At 38.9% G+C, this 18,956-nt stretch overlaps 1 protein-coding gene across 3 annotated transcripts in view; it reads right to left on the bottom strand.

Annotated features, from left to right (window-relative positions):
- LOC119412581 (RNA-binding motif, single-stranded-interacting protein 2) overlaps positions 1–10,322 on the bottom strand; it is a 37,344-nt gene extending 27,022 nt beyond the window's left edge. The window contains exon 1 of one of the 3 annotated variants that reach the window (XM_037679607.1): positions 10,165–10,322. In XM_037679607.1, the coding sequence (XP_037535535.1) occupies positions 10,165–10,236 (72 nt within the window). In that variant the 5' untranslated portion in view covers positions 10,237–10,322. Of the gene's footprint in view, positions 1–9,574; positions 9,614–9,962; positions 10,013–10,164 lie in introns of those variants that run through there. The other 2 variants (XM_037679609.1, XM_037679608.1) reach the window with 2 other exon arrangements.
- Between the last annotated feature and the right edge of the window lie 8,634 nt (positions 10,323–18,956).

Genomic DNA, 18,956 nt, shown 5'->3' with positions numbered 1-18,956 from the left:
GGACCAAACTAAAGATAAAAATCAAGAACATCTCTATAAATAAAACTAATTTCTGCACCTTTACGAGACTTTAAAATGTGCCAAGGCACGCGTGCATCTGAAACTGTGTTGGTGTCGTATTCCTCCCAAGACTATCAAAAACCTCCACCTCTGTTTTATGATTGATGATTATTAAAAAAAACTAGAACCAACTTGTTTGCAGGAGCATTTTCAGTGGATGAAGTGAGATAAATGTATTTTATTTTCTCCCTGCAGGACTTCTGCAGTTGACCCTAATATGACCCACTGGATTCCATTGATTTCCTGGTTGTCGGGAGGTCTGTTTTCCTTCCCTGTCCTGCTCCCGACTGAACCACCCTTTCCTCAGGCGGAGAAGAGTCGTGACTGTCCAACCATCTGACGGACGTACAGTACATACTTACGTGCAGATTTATGGCTCAGCTGAATGAGGTGCTAGCATGTATAAAGTTACGCTGCTAAGTTGATTTTTTTACGTTCAACTTCTCTTTAGGCATAGACACTCACACGCAAAAAGATTTATGGGAATTCCTTACCGGAGTTAGTCAGTTTTGAAGCTTTAACAGAATATTTTCATGAGTAATTTAACTGTGTGGCCACATTATTTCACTTTTTCTATGTTGGCAAAAATTCTAAGCACTAACATTTAACCAATAATTATACATACGGCACTACATCTAACCAGAACCTGTCTCATTAAGTGTACCAGCTGTTGGGAACCAACATGAAAACTTTTAAAATACGAGCTAGATACCTATAAAACATGATTTTAGCTGGGGGTTGGTTGAGTTAGAACACTGTGTCTTGCAAAGTGTTGAGGTATATTATACTACTGGCACTGGCGGCAGACAGGAAATCCTCTGCGTCTGCTTTCAATCTTATCACGAATGAGAAGATCTGCATTCCAACCAGGTGACAGGGACACTAAACTCACGTCCCAACTCATCCCTAAGTCCTCCCCCTGTTCTGTCTCCCGCCTTCCGTCTGCGTTGTGTTTGCAGTCGCCTAATAACCCTTCTGATTGTCTGTTGCCTGTCACACCTTGATACACGTGCAGAGTGCAAATCCACATGCACACATGGGTTTTCAAGCCAGGTCGAGTTGAACTGGAGAGCTTGGAATCAGATATATGTGAAAACACGAGCCCGCAGCTCGGCTAGAGATCTAACAAAATGTGAGACACGCTGAGTGTCTGGCATCAGCTGCAGCGCCTGGCATCAAATTTCTAAGAGCTGTGCTTTCTCCAAGGACTCTGTCTCTCTTTCGAGCTGCTCACTTTGCTCCGCTGATGCTACTGGCACTCCAACTGGGGAGCGATCCAAAACATCTGACACGGTAAACAAAGGCAGACAAACATATACCTGGCAAAGAGCCAGAGGGACAAAGGTGGCTGCACAGCACAGTTCAGTGAGGACGGAGTTACCACAGTGGAACAGCTGGTTCTGTGCATAAAAGCAAGATCAACCCTAGCAAACAATATGTGCATGTAACACGCTTGATGTTGTGGAGGTGAAATGTGCATATATAATCATAAAACTTGTTATAAATGTGTTTTGTGCATGGAAATTAATTTTAGCATATTACAAAGTCATGATCAAGAAATTATTTAGGCCTCTAAAATGCAAAATTCAGGTATTTGAAATGTTAAAAAAAGCTAGTTTTATCCCCCTACTATAACATACAACATGTAGAAACAATGTTCACACTTCTCCTTTCTGTGAGTCGGAGACAGAACTACTGAATGAAGTATTTTTAAGCATGCAAAGGAGCCTATCTGTCTATAATGAAAGTAAAAAACTTAAGAATATGACTTGCAAACATGCCTCTGTCTCTGCACTGAGGGATAAAGCAGCGAGAAACATCACTGAAAGACATTTATGCTGCAGCACTGCAGATTATTGACATTGCTGCTGGAGGTCTACGACATAATGCTCTCTAATAATAATTAGACACCTTCAGGGTATTTAAAACGATAAAGCAGAAGAATCTCAGCCTAAAAAACAGCCAAGACTGAAACAGAAACCAGCACCTGGTTTGTCTATTGTGATATCACAAATGGAATAACAGGTTTTAACCCCCTTCTTAGATAAACATTCATTTCTATTAGTCTATCAGAAACTAGGGGAGTGGTAGCACAGAGGTTAGAGAAGGTGAGCCTGTGATTGGAAGGTCGCCGGCTCAACTCCCTGAACTGACAACATCCGAATGTGGGTGGGAATGATGAAGCACCCACACCTGCCTGGTTTTTGTGTGTTCTCTTGGAGTAATTTGGCGTATGACCATTGTTAAATCATTTTTAAAAAACGCCTTCCAACGTTCTACCACACCAAATATAAGTTCAATATTAAAGTTCATTATTAACTCTGTTAAACTGTCCAAGTTCAAGCTGTTTTAGTGTAGGTTAATGTCAACTATTGAGTCCAAAGTTTAAAATTAAAATTGTGCTTGCTCAGTTACTGTAATGCTCAAATGATGTTTGGAACGACCATCAGCTACTACTGGAACAGACGGTAGCTCAACATCAGTAAAGCTGACTGAGGTATAGCTACTTTCATGCATGGTTGATAAGCACTGCTGGCCTCAGATTGACTCCACGAGTTATAATTTCCTGCGGGATCAATAAAGTTCTATCTTATCTTATTCAGCTGTAAATGTACATATAATTAATATTTTCTGTTTTAATAAAGGTTCGTGATCTATTTCGCTCACAGACACAGGCAATAACATGGTCACGAGACTTTCATGGGGATAGTCACCATTAAAACGTATTTTCTACTTCCTGGATTTTCCCCACAAACTTTACGTTCTGCACCAAAGTGTTTTCAGCACCACACCGGAGATCTCTGAGCAGGATATGACCGTGTCGACTGTTCTCAGCAGCATTTTGGTCAAACTCCTAATTGTGCCGCAGCCTCTCCTCTCTGTATGAAACACATTAAGTGGTCACCAAAGAGGCAGCGGAACAACCACAAGCATTACTGTGAGAGCAGTAAAACTCCCATAATTTATAGAACGATAACGTATTTTGTCATTGGACCTATTCAGGCCTACTGTACAAATGTAGAAATGCTTCATCTTTAATCGCCACCATCAACAACATTTTTACACAACCACATGTCAAGCTAAAATGTTAACATTTGTTGTCTACATCACTTTATGTACCTCTGTCTCGCTCGAAAGGCTATTATTGAAGAAAAATCACTGCTTATGGGTATATTTTTATGTCTCTAGCATACATACTGTGTAATAAAATGACCAAAGTTCAGAAATAAAATGTTCTTTATGTTTTTTCACTCAACAATCTTCATTTTAAGTGCACTGCGTTACACATTTAAAGTATGAGTCAAAGAATTTTGATGTCTTTTCACATTTTGTTTCTTTAACCCATGCAATCCATAGTTTGCATTACTGCTAATAATTTTACATTTATAATTTTAGATGCGTTCCTTCTCAAACATCGGCTGGTTCCACTTCTTGTTAGTGTGGTGGAAAAAAAATGCTCAATTTACTATAGGTACTGAAGTAATCAATCATGCTAAACACTTTGCCCTGCTTTTGCTCTGGTTTCTGGGTCAACGCTTTGATTTTTGTTCCTGCAGGGGAGAAAAACATTTTTCTTTCTCACTCACAAAAATCCAGGTTTGTACAGTTTTGGTTAAGATCCTTTTAACAATTTTTTTTTTTACTCACCAATCCAATCAGAGCTGGTCTCTTGGAGCAGACCATGAAAAATGAACTCCTTATTAACCAATCTAAACTTTTTAAAAATCACCTTTAAAAAGTTTGTTTGTAATCATAATAGACTTGCCCAGATTTTTCAGCGAAATCCTGTAAAGATTGAGACAGAGGATAAAATTATGTATTTGTTCTATTGTGTCAATATAGGTTCAAAGGAGTGCATGTGTACTTGAGACAGCAACTCTGTTATGACTGACTGCCCGAGGGGGTTACAGAGGAAAAGTTACGGCCCCCTGACTTTACAAGTCTTTGCAGACTTCCTATGGATGGCCTTTAAAGTGCAGCCGTCTTACATTCAAGTCGCACTATAATGCTCGGGTCTGTGTGTTTCTTTTCAGCCTTTTCATCTGTAGTTGCTCTTTGGTTCAGTGGAATCTATGCTGAGGCATCCAGGGCTTTAAATCACAGCAGTAAGTTGACATTTGTTGTAAAGGTCTCCTGCCGGGGAGGAGAACAAAAATTTGAATGAAAGGTCTGACAACGCGCCTTTCAAGGAGGCCCTAATTGAGACCCGCGATACCTTAAGGAGCGATAAGCCGCCTCTTGTTCTTGTTTCCCAACCAGGAAGTCTATTTATCTGAAACAGGAAATGAGGTGCTGAATCAGGGGAGGAGCAGCTGGCTTTTGGCACCACTGAAAACCAACACCTTTTCAGTCACCATAATCACTTCACACGGAAGGAGCGCTTCTCTCTCACCTCTTGACGTGTTTCTTTTTGCATTCATGCCTTTATTGTGCCGGTGTAACACAGGTGCCAATAAGACAGGAAACAACGAGGAGGAAGCTCACGCAAGGAATGCTGAACTTGACCTTTCTGTGAACTAAAGCTCCACAATCAGTATTTAATACTCTTTATTTTATTTATTCCTTTAATAATAATAATAATAATGTGCTATGCGTTGTCATCATTGTATGTTCCCATACGATGGCAAAATTGGTTCTCTGCATTTAACCCATCGCACCTGGGATACACCCAGGTGGAGCAATGAGTGGGCAGCTATGCAAGCGCCTGGGGAGCAATTAGGGATTAGGTGTCTTGCTCAGAGACACCACGACATGTGGGAACGGCTAGGGATCGAACCTGGGACTTTTGGGTCCCGAGTTTGCTGCAATGCCTTTACACCAAGAATAGACTGAATCGAAACAAAACGATCTTAAAAATGCCACGACGCAAAAGGACTTTCAGAAATCCCTATCACTATTAGCATAACACAAGAGAACCTGTGTACACAATTTTTGACAAACAACAAGCCCAACAGACTGATCCATACACAAAAAATAAATGCATTACAGTAGTCCCTCAATACTTCACAGTTCGACTTTCACGGACTCACTGTTTCGCGGGGTTTCAACGTAAGATTGTACACGACACATGATTGTCAACTTTAATATTACTCATGTGATTAGGACGGTACAAGATAAAAAGTTAATGGGAGCGGACAGGCACAGGAACCAATAGGACAAAAAAAAACCTTAGGACAGGCGTTGCCATTTTGTATAGGGATGCACGATATTATCAGCATGGTATCGGTATCGGCCGATATTTGCGTTAAAGTTAAATGTCGGACATCGGCCATTCCATTAAAATAACTCACCGATATAAAAGGTTCTGTTTTTGTATGACAACCCAGTGACAAGGATGCCTGCAGCGCCAGCACAACGTGATGACATCACACGCGCCTACCTGATCTGATTATGGCGGAGAGGAAGACGTCAAAATGTTGGTGGTGTGGAAGTTTTTTTTCCGTTGAGGAAATTGAATTCTGAAGATTTTTGGAATACGTTGAGCCTCACTACATCATCCCCAGTCTGAGATATTTTTCAGACGTAACCTTACCCGAGTTACAAGCCGTCACTTCCAACGTCATTAAGAAGTTGATAGCCGATAGCACTTGGTTGAGTTTTACCACAGACATGTGGACATCAAGTGTTAGCCCTGTTAGCATGATTAGTCTTACGGCACAATGGATAGACAAAAACTTTGAACTTAAAAAGGCTGTCCTTCATGCACAAGAGTGCAGAGGATCCCACACTGCAGCTATAGGAGCCTGGAACAAGCCTCCACAAGTGAGACAGCATCACAGGTGACTAATGCTAATAAATAACATTTAACACTTTTCATTTAATATAAGTTAAAGTGCTATGCATATGGCTGTTGCTGAATATATGTCCCCAGCTGTTGCACTTTTTTTTTGCAAATAAGCCTAAATAAGACGGCTATGTTCTGACAAAGGAAAGAATAAAAATATTGGTATCAGTATTGATTATCGGCCAAAAAAAGTTTTAACATATCGGACAAAAATCTAATATCGATTTGTGCATCCCTATTTTTGTAGTTTTCTTTCAGTAAGCCTACACTGTAACGCAAGTCAAAAGAACTACATGGCCCAGAAGCCAACAGTGCTTCCGACCGCTGATTTCTGCTGAAATTCAAAGAACAGCAATGGAGGGAGCAAACACTAGCGGAATAAGCCGATGTGGTAAAAATAGCTTTGCAACGCAAAGTCAGAAGTAACGAATCTGATCTATGTACTAATCTCGCAGAACTGGCAGGAAAGTTGCAAATAATCCTGAAGCTGAACTCGTCCTTCACGGTCTAGTATCTTTACTGGTGAGTATGTAAAATTTTGCAATACTGTAAAGTTCATATACGCATGTTGTTAAAATTACGTATGTTTAAAAGTTTAGAACATTGTTAAGAACATTGCAAGAGTGTGGAAAGGGTTTATAAAGCCTTAAAATATTTATATAAATACTAAACTAAATATAATGTTCCTACTTCGCGAATTTTCACCTATCGCAGGGGATGTCTGGAACGTAGCCTCCGCGATGTGAGGGAATACTGTATTCCATTACTTTAAAAGTCTTGTAATTACAGCTCAACTGATGGGAGTTTTGTCCGAAACAAGAATTGTAGCAGTTCATTGTGCAAACACATTACAGTTAATAAATAGTTCATAAAACCCATAAAGATGTTTGAGATGACTCCAGCAGAGCGAGAGAAACTTTGACGTTATGTGTTCAGCAAAGCTGTCGACCTGATCCTCCTTTAACAAACACAGACGATCTTCTTGGAGCTAAAATTAACAGAACGTTCCTCCAACAATTCCTTTAAAACCCCTTCTCACGTTGCAATTTTCAGCCAACGCAAACGAACTCTGCGAGCTCCAGATTCTAACATCTTGACGGTAACCCCTGTCCCACTGGGAGATGAGATTCAATAGATCCCAGACTGTGCAACCTTTTGCCTCAGGAGAATCGAGTCCCAAAGATTCGACACAGACTTTGGCCCAGCAGTAAAAGGAAATTAAGCGCTCCGCAGATTCAAGCTCACAGCTAAAGATAGTCTTACTGTAATTTTCACAATAAAAGGGTTCGTCTAAGATGAACAAGAAGCACGGGGCGAACGAAAGAAGTGGTCCCAAAACTTTTCAGTCGTCCACGTGTGTAAAAGACGTCACAGATACTGGCTGAAGTATACAAACATTAACAATAAGTCAATTAACAAAGTACCCTGTCAATCAATATATTGGGTTTTTACCCATTTATGATTAATATTTTTATCTGACACAGTTAAAGCCAAATGGTTTAAGTTATTATTTTGAAAGTTGATTGTATTTCTGTAGATCTTGTCGAGACCTGTTGTTTATAACTCAAGCTTTGGGAAATTAGGCTTAATGACCACATTTTGGTATGGGCTTCAAAATATTGAGCATTTAATATGTATAATGTAGCACAAGATGGAAACCTAGAGGTCGGCCAATGTTTTTTTTTTTATAGTTGATACCTTTTTTTTTTTAGAAATCTAGAAGCTCAAGGCTGATAAACACCACTTTTTTTAAATATTTTTGGCTAATATGTATTTACCGTGTAACAAAATAGAACAATATTTGCCCAATTAATACATGTAGAAGCACTTGAATGTTAAAAAACAACATAGATAAGCATTTTTACGTAAAAAAAAAACCTCAATTGTAAATACCAAAGTTCATGCTCAGTAATCCAGGTAATAATCCAACAATGTTCAGTCAGGTCATCTGGATGGTTTCCAGTGGATTTTTTTTTCCCACTATGGGAGTGTGCTGTTTGTGGTGGGACTCAGTTTGTTGGTGGCTCATCAGATTGACGAAACCGTCCAGATGAACTGACTAATCAAATGGGGTTGCAAAGGAGCAGAAAGGTTCTGGCAAATTTCCGGAAACTTCCAAATAACTTTCCATTAGGAGGTTAGGCTGGGACCATTATGAATTAATCCAAATTGAAATATGAATTAATGGGAATTCACTGGAAAATGGGAATAATTTAAACACATTCAAAGGAACAATATAAGTCTTTTTGTTTTTGTCATGAGTTTGACCAAAAGTTTATAAAAGTAACAATTTATTGAGCTAATTTGCATGTGATGACATCACTGTGTCTCAACTGCACAACTTCTAAAGAATAATGGCGGGTGTTATAAACGTTTTGACACCTGTTATAACCCTCGTCTAAATTTAAGCACACAACGCTGAACAAAAAATATTCACATCATATTATTTTTGATTGACCTCAACATCAGTAAATTGCATTTCACAACAAAATCTTTTACATCTATCCCAACATGTCCAGGTGGCGTACAGGTACATGGTGTTAAAACCTGATTGTTTGAGTCAAGACTGTGCAAAAAATATATTTTCCCTTAACTATTTAAAGTCAAAGTTGTAGCCAACCTTCAGTACTCCCATGGAAATTTTCAAACTTTAAAAGTGACTGCAGTAACCTCCTTGGTCAGTTGTTGATTTTTCGTTTTTCAAAGTGCAATATTGGTCATTTAAACCCGATTTGTAGATTTTCAAATCCTCTCTGAACAAAAATGATCATATTTGAAAGCCCAGAGCAGACAGACTGTTTTACAGCTTTCACATTTTACACTTTTGGGGGTGGCTGAGTGGTTAGAGCAGTTGTCCTCCAAAGCAACAGTTGCAGTTGGGGGATCGATTCCACCAGCAGTCCCATGCCGAAGTGTCCCTGAGCAAGACTCTGAACTCCTCATTGCCTCTGATGTGTGTCCCATCGGTGTATGCGTGTGATAAAGCTCTGATTATTCTTTGTAGAGATCTAGTAGAGTGCTGTATGAATGGGTAAATGAGGACACAGATTGCATTGTAAGATAGAAAGGCACTGCAGTGGATCTAAAAACGTGTTTTTATCGATTAGGAAGTCTTGCAGCATCAATGCAGCTCAGCTGAGGAGCTAACGTGAGAACGTTTTAAACAGATTGAAGGTCTTTTGGATAAACTAAACATTTCATCAAAGATTCCATCCAGACGACCTGACTCCACCTTAGATTCGTCTACCTGAATTATTATGAACAGTTAATTAAACAAAAAGCTAGTTGGTGTCGTTTATAAGATAACCCTGTTTACTTCAGAGCTCTGATGTGGACACCAGATCTGTGAGGATGAGCAGGATACATTTTTATTCTAGTGTCTTTTCCAAGTCAGGAGCTCAGAGGAGGGGGGCGCAGGAGGAAACAAACAAACAAACAAACAACATGGCGTGTTTTAGTTTAATTCATATCGAAGAACGAGCCTTCAGTAAACTGTACATCGACTTGATTTGCTGATGGAGCCTGTTTACACGAGGACGCAACAACAAAACGCCTGTTCGTCTCCAGTAAACCGCTGAAGCTCGGCTCGTAGTTCTGGGAAAAGTAGTCATCATGTTCTGGTGGGACTTTTCGAGGGGCGGGGCTTCATATTCCGCTTTCAGATGGGAAACGAGGAAAAAAGAAGAAGACTAGAAGAAAATTTAAAAATAAAAACTTGGCCAAACTTACGCGGCAGTCGGAGACAACGAGGAACAGCGACGTTCCGGCTGTGCGAACCCCGCGGAGGAAAGAGTCAGAAATCATTTTGTAACAAGTTCTCCCAGCCGGGACCCCCCCACCTCCTCCTCTCTCCCTACCCCCACTTCCATAAACACATCCAGGCGCGAGCTATCCCAGGAACAAAGTTGCTCTCCTCTCCGCCATTGACGCCTCTCAAACGGGCGAGCAGAGCCGTACCGACATCCTCTCCCGTGCGGTGCCCCCCTCCCGCCACATATAAACACTACAGGAATAAATCAGCGGGCGGTCAGCGTGACAGGACCCGAGCGGGACAAATGTCCCCACCACCACGAACACCACCCCCGCTCTGACACACGGCACGGCGCTGGAGACTCACTTCCACCGAGTGTGAAGTTAAATTCCGTCCGAGCAGCTTTTCAAGGACACTGCAGCTCACTGTCACAAGCTCGCTCTTTTTTTTTTTTTTTTTCCTGTCGCGACAGACGCGGGGTTTGTTGCCCTGCCTGGGGGGTGGGGGGGTGGGGGGAGACAAGCCTTAAAATGAAAGGGAGGAGGAGGGAAAGCCCGAAAGCCTTTACCTTTTTGCTGTTTCTGCTGTTATAGCCGCTGTATGGGTTGATTCCTGCCCTTGGCGGTACGGAGAGCAGCATTTTTCCTCGGCGCTATGTCCGGAGCGGCGAGCACAGCCCAGGCTGCCAGCTGACGTCAGCAGCTGGGGAAGCGCGAGCCTGGAGTCCCGCTGCTTGACGGAGAGTGGTGCTGCTGCTGCAGGACGGGGGCTCCGCTTGGATCCACACCCCGAGCCCGCCCGTCGCCGCCGGCCCCCTCAGCAGAGCTCCCGTGTTCTACTTCTGAGGACGGTTAGATCAGATCGACTCCACTCACCTGAGGATTTTAATAAATGGACATTAACATGTTCTGTTCTACCAACAAAGAAAAAAGAAAAATCAACTGACGGTCCGCGGACCACTTCCGGCTAGCTTGCCCCGCCTTTTCCTGCCCATATATGGGTGAAATGTTTCATTCATTCATTTATACAGGTTAGGACTCATTTACAAGTTATACCTGTTTTAGACAGACGACAATAAACTACAGTAAAAATGAAATAAAGATAAAAATTAGTGTTCACGTTGTGTATAGGTAGCAGTCCAAGGAGAGATTTATAGATGAAAATGAACCAGAGTGAGAGCCTACATGTAGAAAATCAGTGGGGCCATTGGCGTGGAACTCTCACATGACAGTATCATGCAATATATTTGAAACGTATTTGGAATATGTTTTTCATAGACGTACAATTCAGGACTTCTTACTTTTGAATTTTTATTCTTGAATTTGAAATTGAATTATATGTGGGAAGGTGACTTTGTCATAAATAAAAGGAGAAAATCAAGGATTAACTATTTCTACATAAGGGCAAGTGAAAGTCTGACTGCCAGTGAATGTGTAGGAGGTGTTATAGTTATTGAAATGCTATTTTTTAATGCAAGAACTGGATCAAACATCCCTCAAGATTATTATTTTTTGAACAATATGGGAGAAAATGCCATCAATTTACATTTGTTGAGATTTTGCTTTGTTTTTGTTTGTTTGTTTTTTCAGCTGATCCTTTCTGCCACAGCAAAACGACTCGAACAAAATATTGGCCCATTATTTTATGCTGGATGGCCTTCCTGACGCAACCTGTGCTCAAAGACCACAGCTCTGACCACAATGCGGCCCCTCAAGATTGGCTTAAATATGATATTTGCAGAACTTTGACTTTTAGGACACATTTATTTCAACCCAAAAACAATTATCGACAGTCCCTAACCCAGCTTCAGGCTGACGTCCATAAGATAAGCATAAACGAACAAAGTCCATGCTCAATCATCCAGGTATAAAATCCAACATTTTTCAGTCAGGTCATCTGGACAGTTTCTTTTTTTGTGCTGAAACGTTTCGCCTTCAATCCGGAAGGCTTCATCAGTCAAGGAAACACACAACAAAACTGATTCTTCCTCCAACAGCTTACTCCAAAGTGGAACAAACCAGTTCTGCTTGTGATTAGATGGTCTCTTTGGTACGCCCCTCCTTCATTGCCGGCCCTGTTGTGTGTTTCCTTGACTGATGAAGCCTTCCGGATCGAAGGCGAAACGTTTCAGCACAAAAAAAGAAACTGTCCAGATGACCTGACTGAAAAATGTTGGATAAGCATAAAGGATTTATCCCTCTTTGTAAAGTTGGTGATACTGTATTTTGTGCTCTCAAATAGCCTGATCTCAAAGTTTTTATTCATTTCTGTCCAATTCATAGCCAGCAAAAGATGTAATGTAGTTTTAAAGCCGTAAAAGGTGAATATGACGTTATTAGAACTTGCTGTACTCCATGTTCCAGCCAGCCATTATATGTTACCTGCTTCTTCCTTTTTGGGTCACGGAGGTCACCGGTGCCCATATTCTCCATGTTTGTATTTATAATTATTTGTGTCATTAACCAGTGCTTTTCTTAGTCCATCTTTAATTACACCTGGATTCTCATTTTGTGTTTTTCCGTGTCTCCCATCCTTTCAAACCCAAGCAGATGACTAACCATTCTGAGCCCAGTTCTGCTGAAGAAACAGAGAAAACCCATGCACACATAGAGAGAACATGTGAACGCCGCACAGAAAGGTGGCAGCCTTGTTCTGACCTGTGACATTTTTTGGTGTCAGCTTGAGCCGCTGCTGCACCGTGCCACCTGCGGCAAATCCCAAGAATTTAAAACGAAGTGGACTTCTTTTCTGTTAGTTAAAAGCATTTCACTTATTTTATTATTATTTTTTTTAATCAAAATGAGCTTTTTCATTTGAAAAGCTGTAGTTTCAAGTAGGAGAGCGAAAGTTTTTTTCTTACTTTGAAAATTGCTTTTTTAAAACATGTTTCATCATCAATCATTCCAGTCGCATGTGAATAAGAGGTGCATAAGACTAAGATCTTTTTAAAATACAAGTGTCAACGGGACACACATTAGTTATGTTCAAGTTATAATTCCTCAATCATATTTTGGACAACAAAATACCTCCACCAACATTTTCACTGTGAGCCTAGTTTCCAATGGGGTTGAAAGGGCAAAACTGCTCATCAGGACTAATTTCAGTGCATTTTTATTGTGTAGGCAAAAGTTAATGTCTTTCAGGTTACAGTGAATGCAGCATAATCTTAAATAAAGATGGGAAGAAAATAAAATCTACAAATCTGAAGTGCTCAGATTCAAACAGATGGTCTACAAAGTGACTGACGCCTCAACATAAGCTGTCATGTGCAGAAAATGTCTCATTTTCTCTCTTTCAATTTCCACCAAAATGGCGGCTTTGGTGTTTTGAACAAAGCACTTTCTCGCAAATGAAACATTTTGCCCAACTCAGGCTGTTCAAAGAGCTATCTATACCAGGTAAAATATTTATTGTTCATAACCTTACTCAAAAGATCTGAACCAGCCTTTTAAAGTTTAAGCCTTACACAATCATTTTTCACTCACAGGACATCGAATGTGACCAGCTGAACCTCAGCAGACATCTTCAGCCACGCACAGCGAGACTCTTTCTGATAAATGCTCCGTATGATCCAATAATTTAGAGTGGCCACTGTGCAGTTGGTCAAATACATTTTATGCCCACTTTAATGATGTCCTGCAGCTTCCTCTGAAGGTCACGGATGAAAGCTGTTAAACTGCAGACACACATACAGGGTGCCAAATCTGAACATGAGTGAATGAGTTGGACCCTGAAATTACAGTTCACTTCTCATTCATGGCTCAGTCACTCACTTTGTTTTTTTTAATATATGACTCTCCTGCATGCACAGTTCTTACCAACAGATTCCTCTTTTAGAAACACAGCATCAGTTGAAAGAATAAACTCAAACTGTAGGATGTTTCCAAAGATGCAAGATTAAAATATATATATGCCCGAAGGAGACAGCAGGGGAAACAGAAGCATCAAGACACTTAGAAGTGCACATGCTGGAAGGAGTGATTAGTGAGTGTAAAGAGCTGGGCTGATTAGAGCAGGAGAGGCTGTATGTAGGCAAATGATGGCAATCGACCCAAGGAGCCAAACTGAGTTGAACACCAAAAAGAATAAAAATAAAAAAAACAAAAACAATGCTGACTATCTATAAACACAATAAGAAACATGAGAATCATCTTAAGGCCTGCAGTGCAATAATTCAACAACAACGTAGAAATTTTACTCAACTGTCTATCATCGTCCTCACACTGCCAAATCTGTATTTTTCTTTTCATTTGGGCGGATAATAAAACGACAAACACGCCAGTGCGAAATACATGTTTTATGAATCTGAAGCCCAGACGATTTGTGTTTTTCTTCCCGTCAAGCAGCTCGTCTGTGTCTCTTCATTCAGCAGCGTTCAGGAACAAACAGTCACATTGTTGCACTCAGCAGAACCTCAGTCTGGTCCGACCAGCTTCTCTGACGCCACCAACCGTGTTTGGACATCAACAAGATAGTTGCTAAGGAACTCCCCCCTCCCCCCCATCCCAAGTGTTCTGGCCTGTGATTATATACAGTATATATAAAACCAAACCACTTTTCGCTGCTTTCTGTGGAAAAGGTGCACTGACTGTTTTAATTTGCTGTTTCAACACAAAATGCTACAAAATTCTGATTTTAAAGACATCAGCACATGTTGAGGAAATTCCACCCATTGACTGCGTTAACAACCATCACACCCAACCACACACACACGTATAAAACAGCGATCGTGAGGAATGCGTGTGTGTGGTGGGGGCGAACTGCTGACATTAAAGTGGACTGTTGTTTGAGAGGAAGGGGAGTCTGTGTGTGGAGTTATGAATGGTGTGGAGGGGTTCAGGAAGTTCATGTGTGAGTGGGGGTCTTGGTCATTGTCACAGCCGCTGCAGGGGTCAGGGTCAAGGGAGGGAGGAGGGAGCAAGAGAAGGATGAAAACTAAGAATTAAAATAACATTTAAAGGTTGTGGGTAAGAACACTGCAATGTATCAGATGGCATCTGCGGTAGTCTGAGTTTTACAGTAAAATAAACTGATGTTCATTGTTCACAATCAATTATTTTCTATGAAAACATTAAAAATTGCTTATGGTAAATAACTTTTAAACGAACTTTACAGATATTTAGGTCTAACAACAATCTCTCAGTAAAAAGAAACAATGCAACTATGACACATACTTATACACTGTAAGTCTATTTATGGAAAATAGCACGTAAACAAAAGAAAACCTAAATCTAGCTACATTTTTTCTGTAATAAAATAAAAATAAAAAACACAATGCAACTGTAAAATATCCATCCATCCATCCATTGTCTTTACCCACGTCTTCCCTTTCGGGTCGCGGGGGTCACTGGTCAGTGGTGCCCAAATCCAGCAGTCGCTGTCCAAAACATATTTTACTAAAATTTTTAATTTCCTGTAGTTTTCAGTGGTCAATTGAGTTTCACCATGAAACTTTAACGTTTTACTATAAAACATTTCATGATCATGCAAATGGTGTAACTTGAAAAATGTGGAATTTTACAATAAAAGACACCTGAGCAGCTGTTTGGCAGATGTTTATCACATAAAATACGACAAAGTATCACAGAGTACAGTATACGTTTTTAAAGCAGCGTTTGCGAGTTGAGAACAGTTTTCGGTAATAATGTATGGCACTGTACCACCATCCATCCATCCATCCATCCATCCATCCATCCATCCATCCATCCATCCATCCATCATCATTATCCCCTTTTTATTTTCAGCATTGCCAGGAAGATGACCATGTCCAGTGCGAGAGGCGGGGGACACATGGACAAGTCTCCAGTCCATCACAGGAACACATAGAGACAAACGAGACAAACTACCATTCATTCTCTCACTCACACCTATAGGGACAATTAAGAGTTACCAATCAGCCTAATGCATGTTTTTGGTGTGTACCTGGAGAAAACCCATGCATGCACGGAAAGCACATGCAAACTCCACCCAGATAGGTCCACGGCCGGGATTTGAACCGGCAACCTTCTTGCTGAGAGGCAGCATCTCTACCAACTGTGCCACCATGCCACCTACACTGTATCACCATCCACTGTGAATTAATTAATTATTTATTTATTTGGAAATTCCATAAATCACGTGTTTCAGCAAAGAAAAAAAAAAACCAACATAGTTATAAAACATATTACTGTTTGTTATTCAAACTTTAAATTAATTCGGCAATTGCCAGATATTTTCCATAAAACTATTATAATATTTGATGACACTAAACAAAGAAAAAAGTTGAGGTAACTCTTTGATATACACTTTAAAAAACAACCACCTGAGCAGGTTAATGCAGATGATGCGTTTTTGTTCAAACTACCCTCCAGAATTTGTTGTTGTCATTTATCCATGAAAGTTTTCCTTTTTTAACAAATCAACCATTCAGCAAAGGCAGGTTTTGTTTTCTCCAGATACAGTAGTTTAAAGTCAACTGAGCTTTAGAATAATGAACACAGAGCATGCACAATTTACAAAAATGCTTGAAATGTAATCTTTGTGCAGTTTTTAATGTTATTATAGCTTTATTATTTTTATGCATGTTCAGTTACAGTCCAAACTCTCCTTCCTACAAAATAAATAAATAAAAGAAAAACAACTGGTTTAGTACAAAAATACAATATCTACAGTGTCCATTTCATATGATTTATTTTTTCATATATGTCTATATGAAAAAAGAAGCTGGTATACTCTATTTATGATGACAGCCCAGACAAAAAAAAAAATAAAAAAATACAGTAATAAACTGGTTTGCCTTTGACACAATGCATAATTTGTTCAGATGGACCAGTGTTGCTGTGTCGGGGTTCTGGGTTTTTCCAGATCATCAGAATGCTTTATTTTTTGCTGCAATGCGAGAAGAGCTAGCTTCTGTTGATAACTGTTTAATTATATAATATATCTGTGTCTGCCTGTAAGGCGACACTCTGGGATAATTTACCCAGATGTACGAATATTGAGAACCAATACTTGTTCAGTTAAAATATATTTTTTAGATATAACCTTTTAAGGATAAATCATCTTTTCAGTTTCTGTTTCTAACGTGCTTTCACGTGATATTTTTGGAAAATATTTTCTGGTTTTGTCTTTTCCCCAGCTTTTCAGCCGTAGATATTTATATTAGTCTGTAGGGAGGAGTTTAAATTGTTGTCTTATGCTAGAAAATTATTTGAATACTCCATCCTTACAGAGATCTCTTATAGATCTTTGCTTCTTTCCATCTATAAGATGTTCCGTCGGTAAAACCAGAGGGTAAAGATGAATTATGCCATAATGGGATGTTGTGGTAGTAGGTTATTTAATCCTAAACTTTTATGACAATTCTGCCAACAGCTCAATGTGTGATCCAAAAGTGAGTTATTAGCAATCCCTCTAAGGTCTTTCCAATTACCAGAGTATTTTAAATATTTTAAATTAGTGGATGACTCAATGGTTTTTCAATGTTTATCCAAGAAGGGACATATCCATCATAAATATGTGACCATCCAAACATTTCTTGATTGTGCGACATTATATAAAGTTTAAAATCTGGGAGATTAATGCCTCCCTTCTCTAGAGGAGCTTTTAGTTTTGATAGATTATTTATCCTAACATGTTTAAATTACCATATATATTTGGATATTAGGGCATCAATTGTTGTAAAGAGTGAGGCTGGACACTTTATGGAGAGAGTCTGAAAAAGAAAAAGAAACTTTCGAAGAACACACATCTTAACTAGATTTACTCTGATAAGCAAGATTAGCATATATATATATATATATATATATATATATATGTATATATATATATGTATGTATATATATGTTTTAATATATATGTTTTCAATTTATCAATTCAGTTTATTCACTTGAATTAAAGCATAGCATATATATCAAAATCCAGTACTCCATTTAAAACATGTCACATGAGGTAAGTGAGTCATAGCCAGTTTATTTAGAAGCATAATTTCACTTTTTCCTTAATTACTTTTATACACTGATAATTTACTATAATCTTGTAAAAGCAACATCGGGTGGGACATTGAGCTTTTTGGGTTGTACATAACTTTAAGAATAAACCATCATGTTAATAATAATAATAATAAATAAATTAATTAATTACAATATATAATTATGATAATAATTTAATTAAATCAATAATTAATAGCCTGATTTGTGCTTGTCAATTTGATCTAATCTATTAGCTAGAATTTTGCTTAAATGAGACGTATACTGTATCACTGAGAATGGTCTATAGGGGCTACGTACAGTATTTATTTATCCTTTCCAGGTTTTAGGAAAACATTAATAGATGCTTCTTCTAGTGGTTTTGTAGTTTTTAATTTTTAAAGGATTCTCTAAGCAAATTTATCAAGAGGGGTACCAGAGAGTTAGTCAATTTATTTTAAAATGCTGCCAGGTCCTGTAGCTTTATTTCTTTTAACATTGAGATAGCAGTGTTGCTTCCTTTTCTATAATATCTACATCTAAGCTGTCTTTCATCTTTTCTAAAAGCATATTCAGTTTTGTTTTATTAAAGGCATTCATACTCAGCTTTTTGTTTGGGTCTATCTCTTTTTTATACAAATCTCAATAATAATTTTCAAATAATTTATTTATTTCAAAGATATCGCTCACTACTTGTTCCTCTTTATTTTTAATCATCAACAGTTTTCTCTTGTCCTTTTGTTCTTATAAACCAGATTGGCATTTTCCCCATCTTTTCACCTTTCAGGTATTTCGTTCCAGCCATCAGAGTTGCTGCTTTAGCAGTCAACATATTATATTCCAACCTCTTTTGAGTTATTTAATACTTGTATGTCATTTGTTTGAGTTTAGTATGCTTTTTTCCAGCCAAATTGGCAATTTCTTCATCTAGATTAGTAGCTGTTCCTTGTTGTTCTTTTCTTTGATTGGCTGTGTTTGAAATGATCTGTTCTCTAATAGGCGCACATGAACTCCCTGATGGCTGCAGAGGAAGCTGTCAGAAGAATATTCTCTTTCCACTGGGTTTTTGACTCTCCATATATTTAAATACGATCCCGGATCTTTCATACCATTTTTAAAAACTATGACAGCTCTATAGGAGTTATATGATTTTTATTTGATTTAGCATGGGTTTACTATTAAATTAAAACCTCCCCCTATAATGCAGTGACCACAAACCTGAGCTGAGTCTAAAAGAAGACTTAAAAAAAGAACATTTGGTGCACATATATCCGTCAGCCGTTGAGGTCTCGAAGAAATCAAATTGATTTTTATTTACGTGTTTTATATTTTACATCTATTTTTTTTATAAAATATCACAGCTACACCTCTAGATTAAGACTGATCTGTGGCTCAGAATGATTTAAAACCTTTG

This window comes from Nematolebias whitei, chromosome 7 (assembly GCF_014905685.2).
Source record: "Nematolebias whitei isolate Nwh7 chromosome 7, NemWhi1, whole genome shotgun sequence".
Taxonomy (NCBI): domain Eukaryota; kingdom Metazoa; phylum Chordata; class Actinopteri; order Cyprinodontiformes; family Rivulidae; genus Nematolebias; species Nematolebias whitei.
Note: the sequence above shows the minus strand (reverse complement) of the source record. Positions and strands in the feature narration are given on the sequence as shown.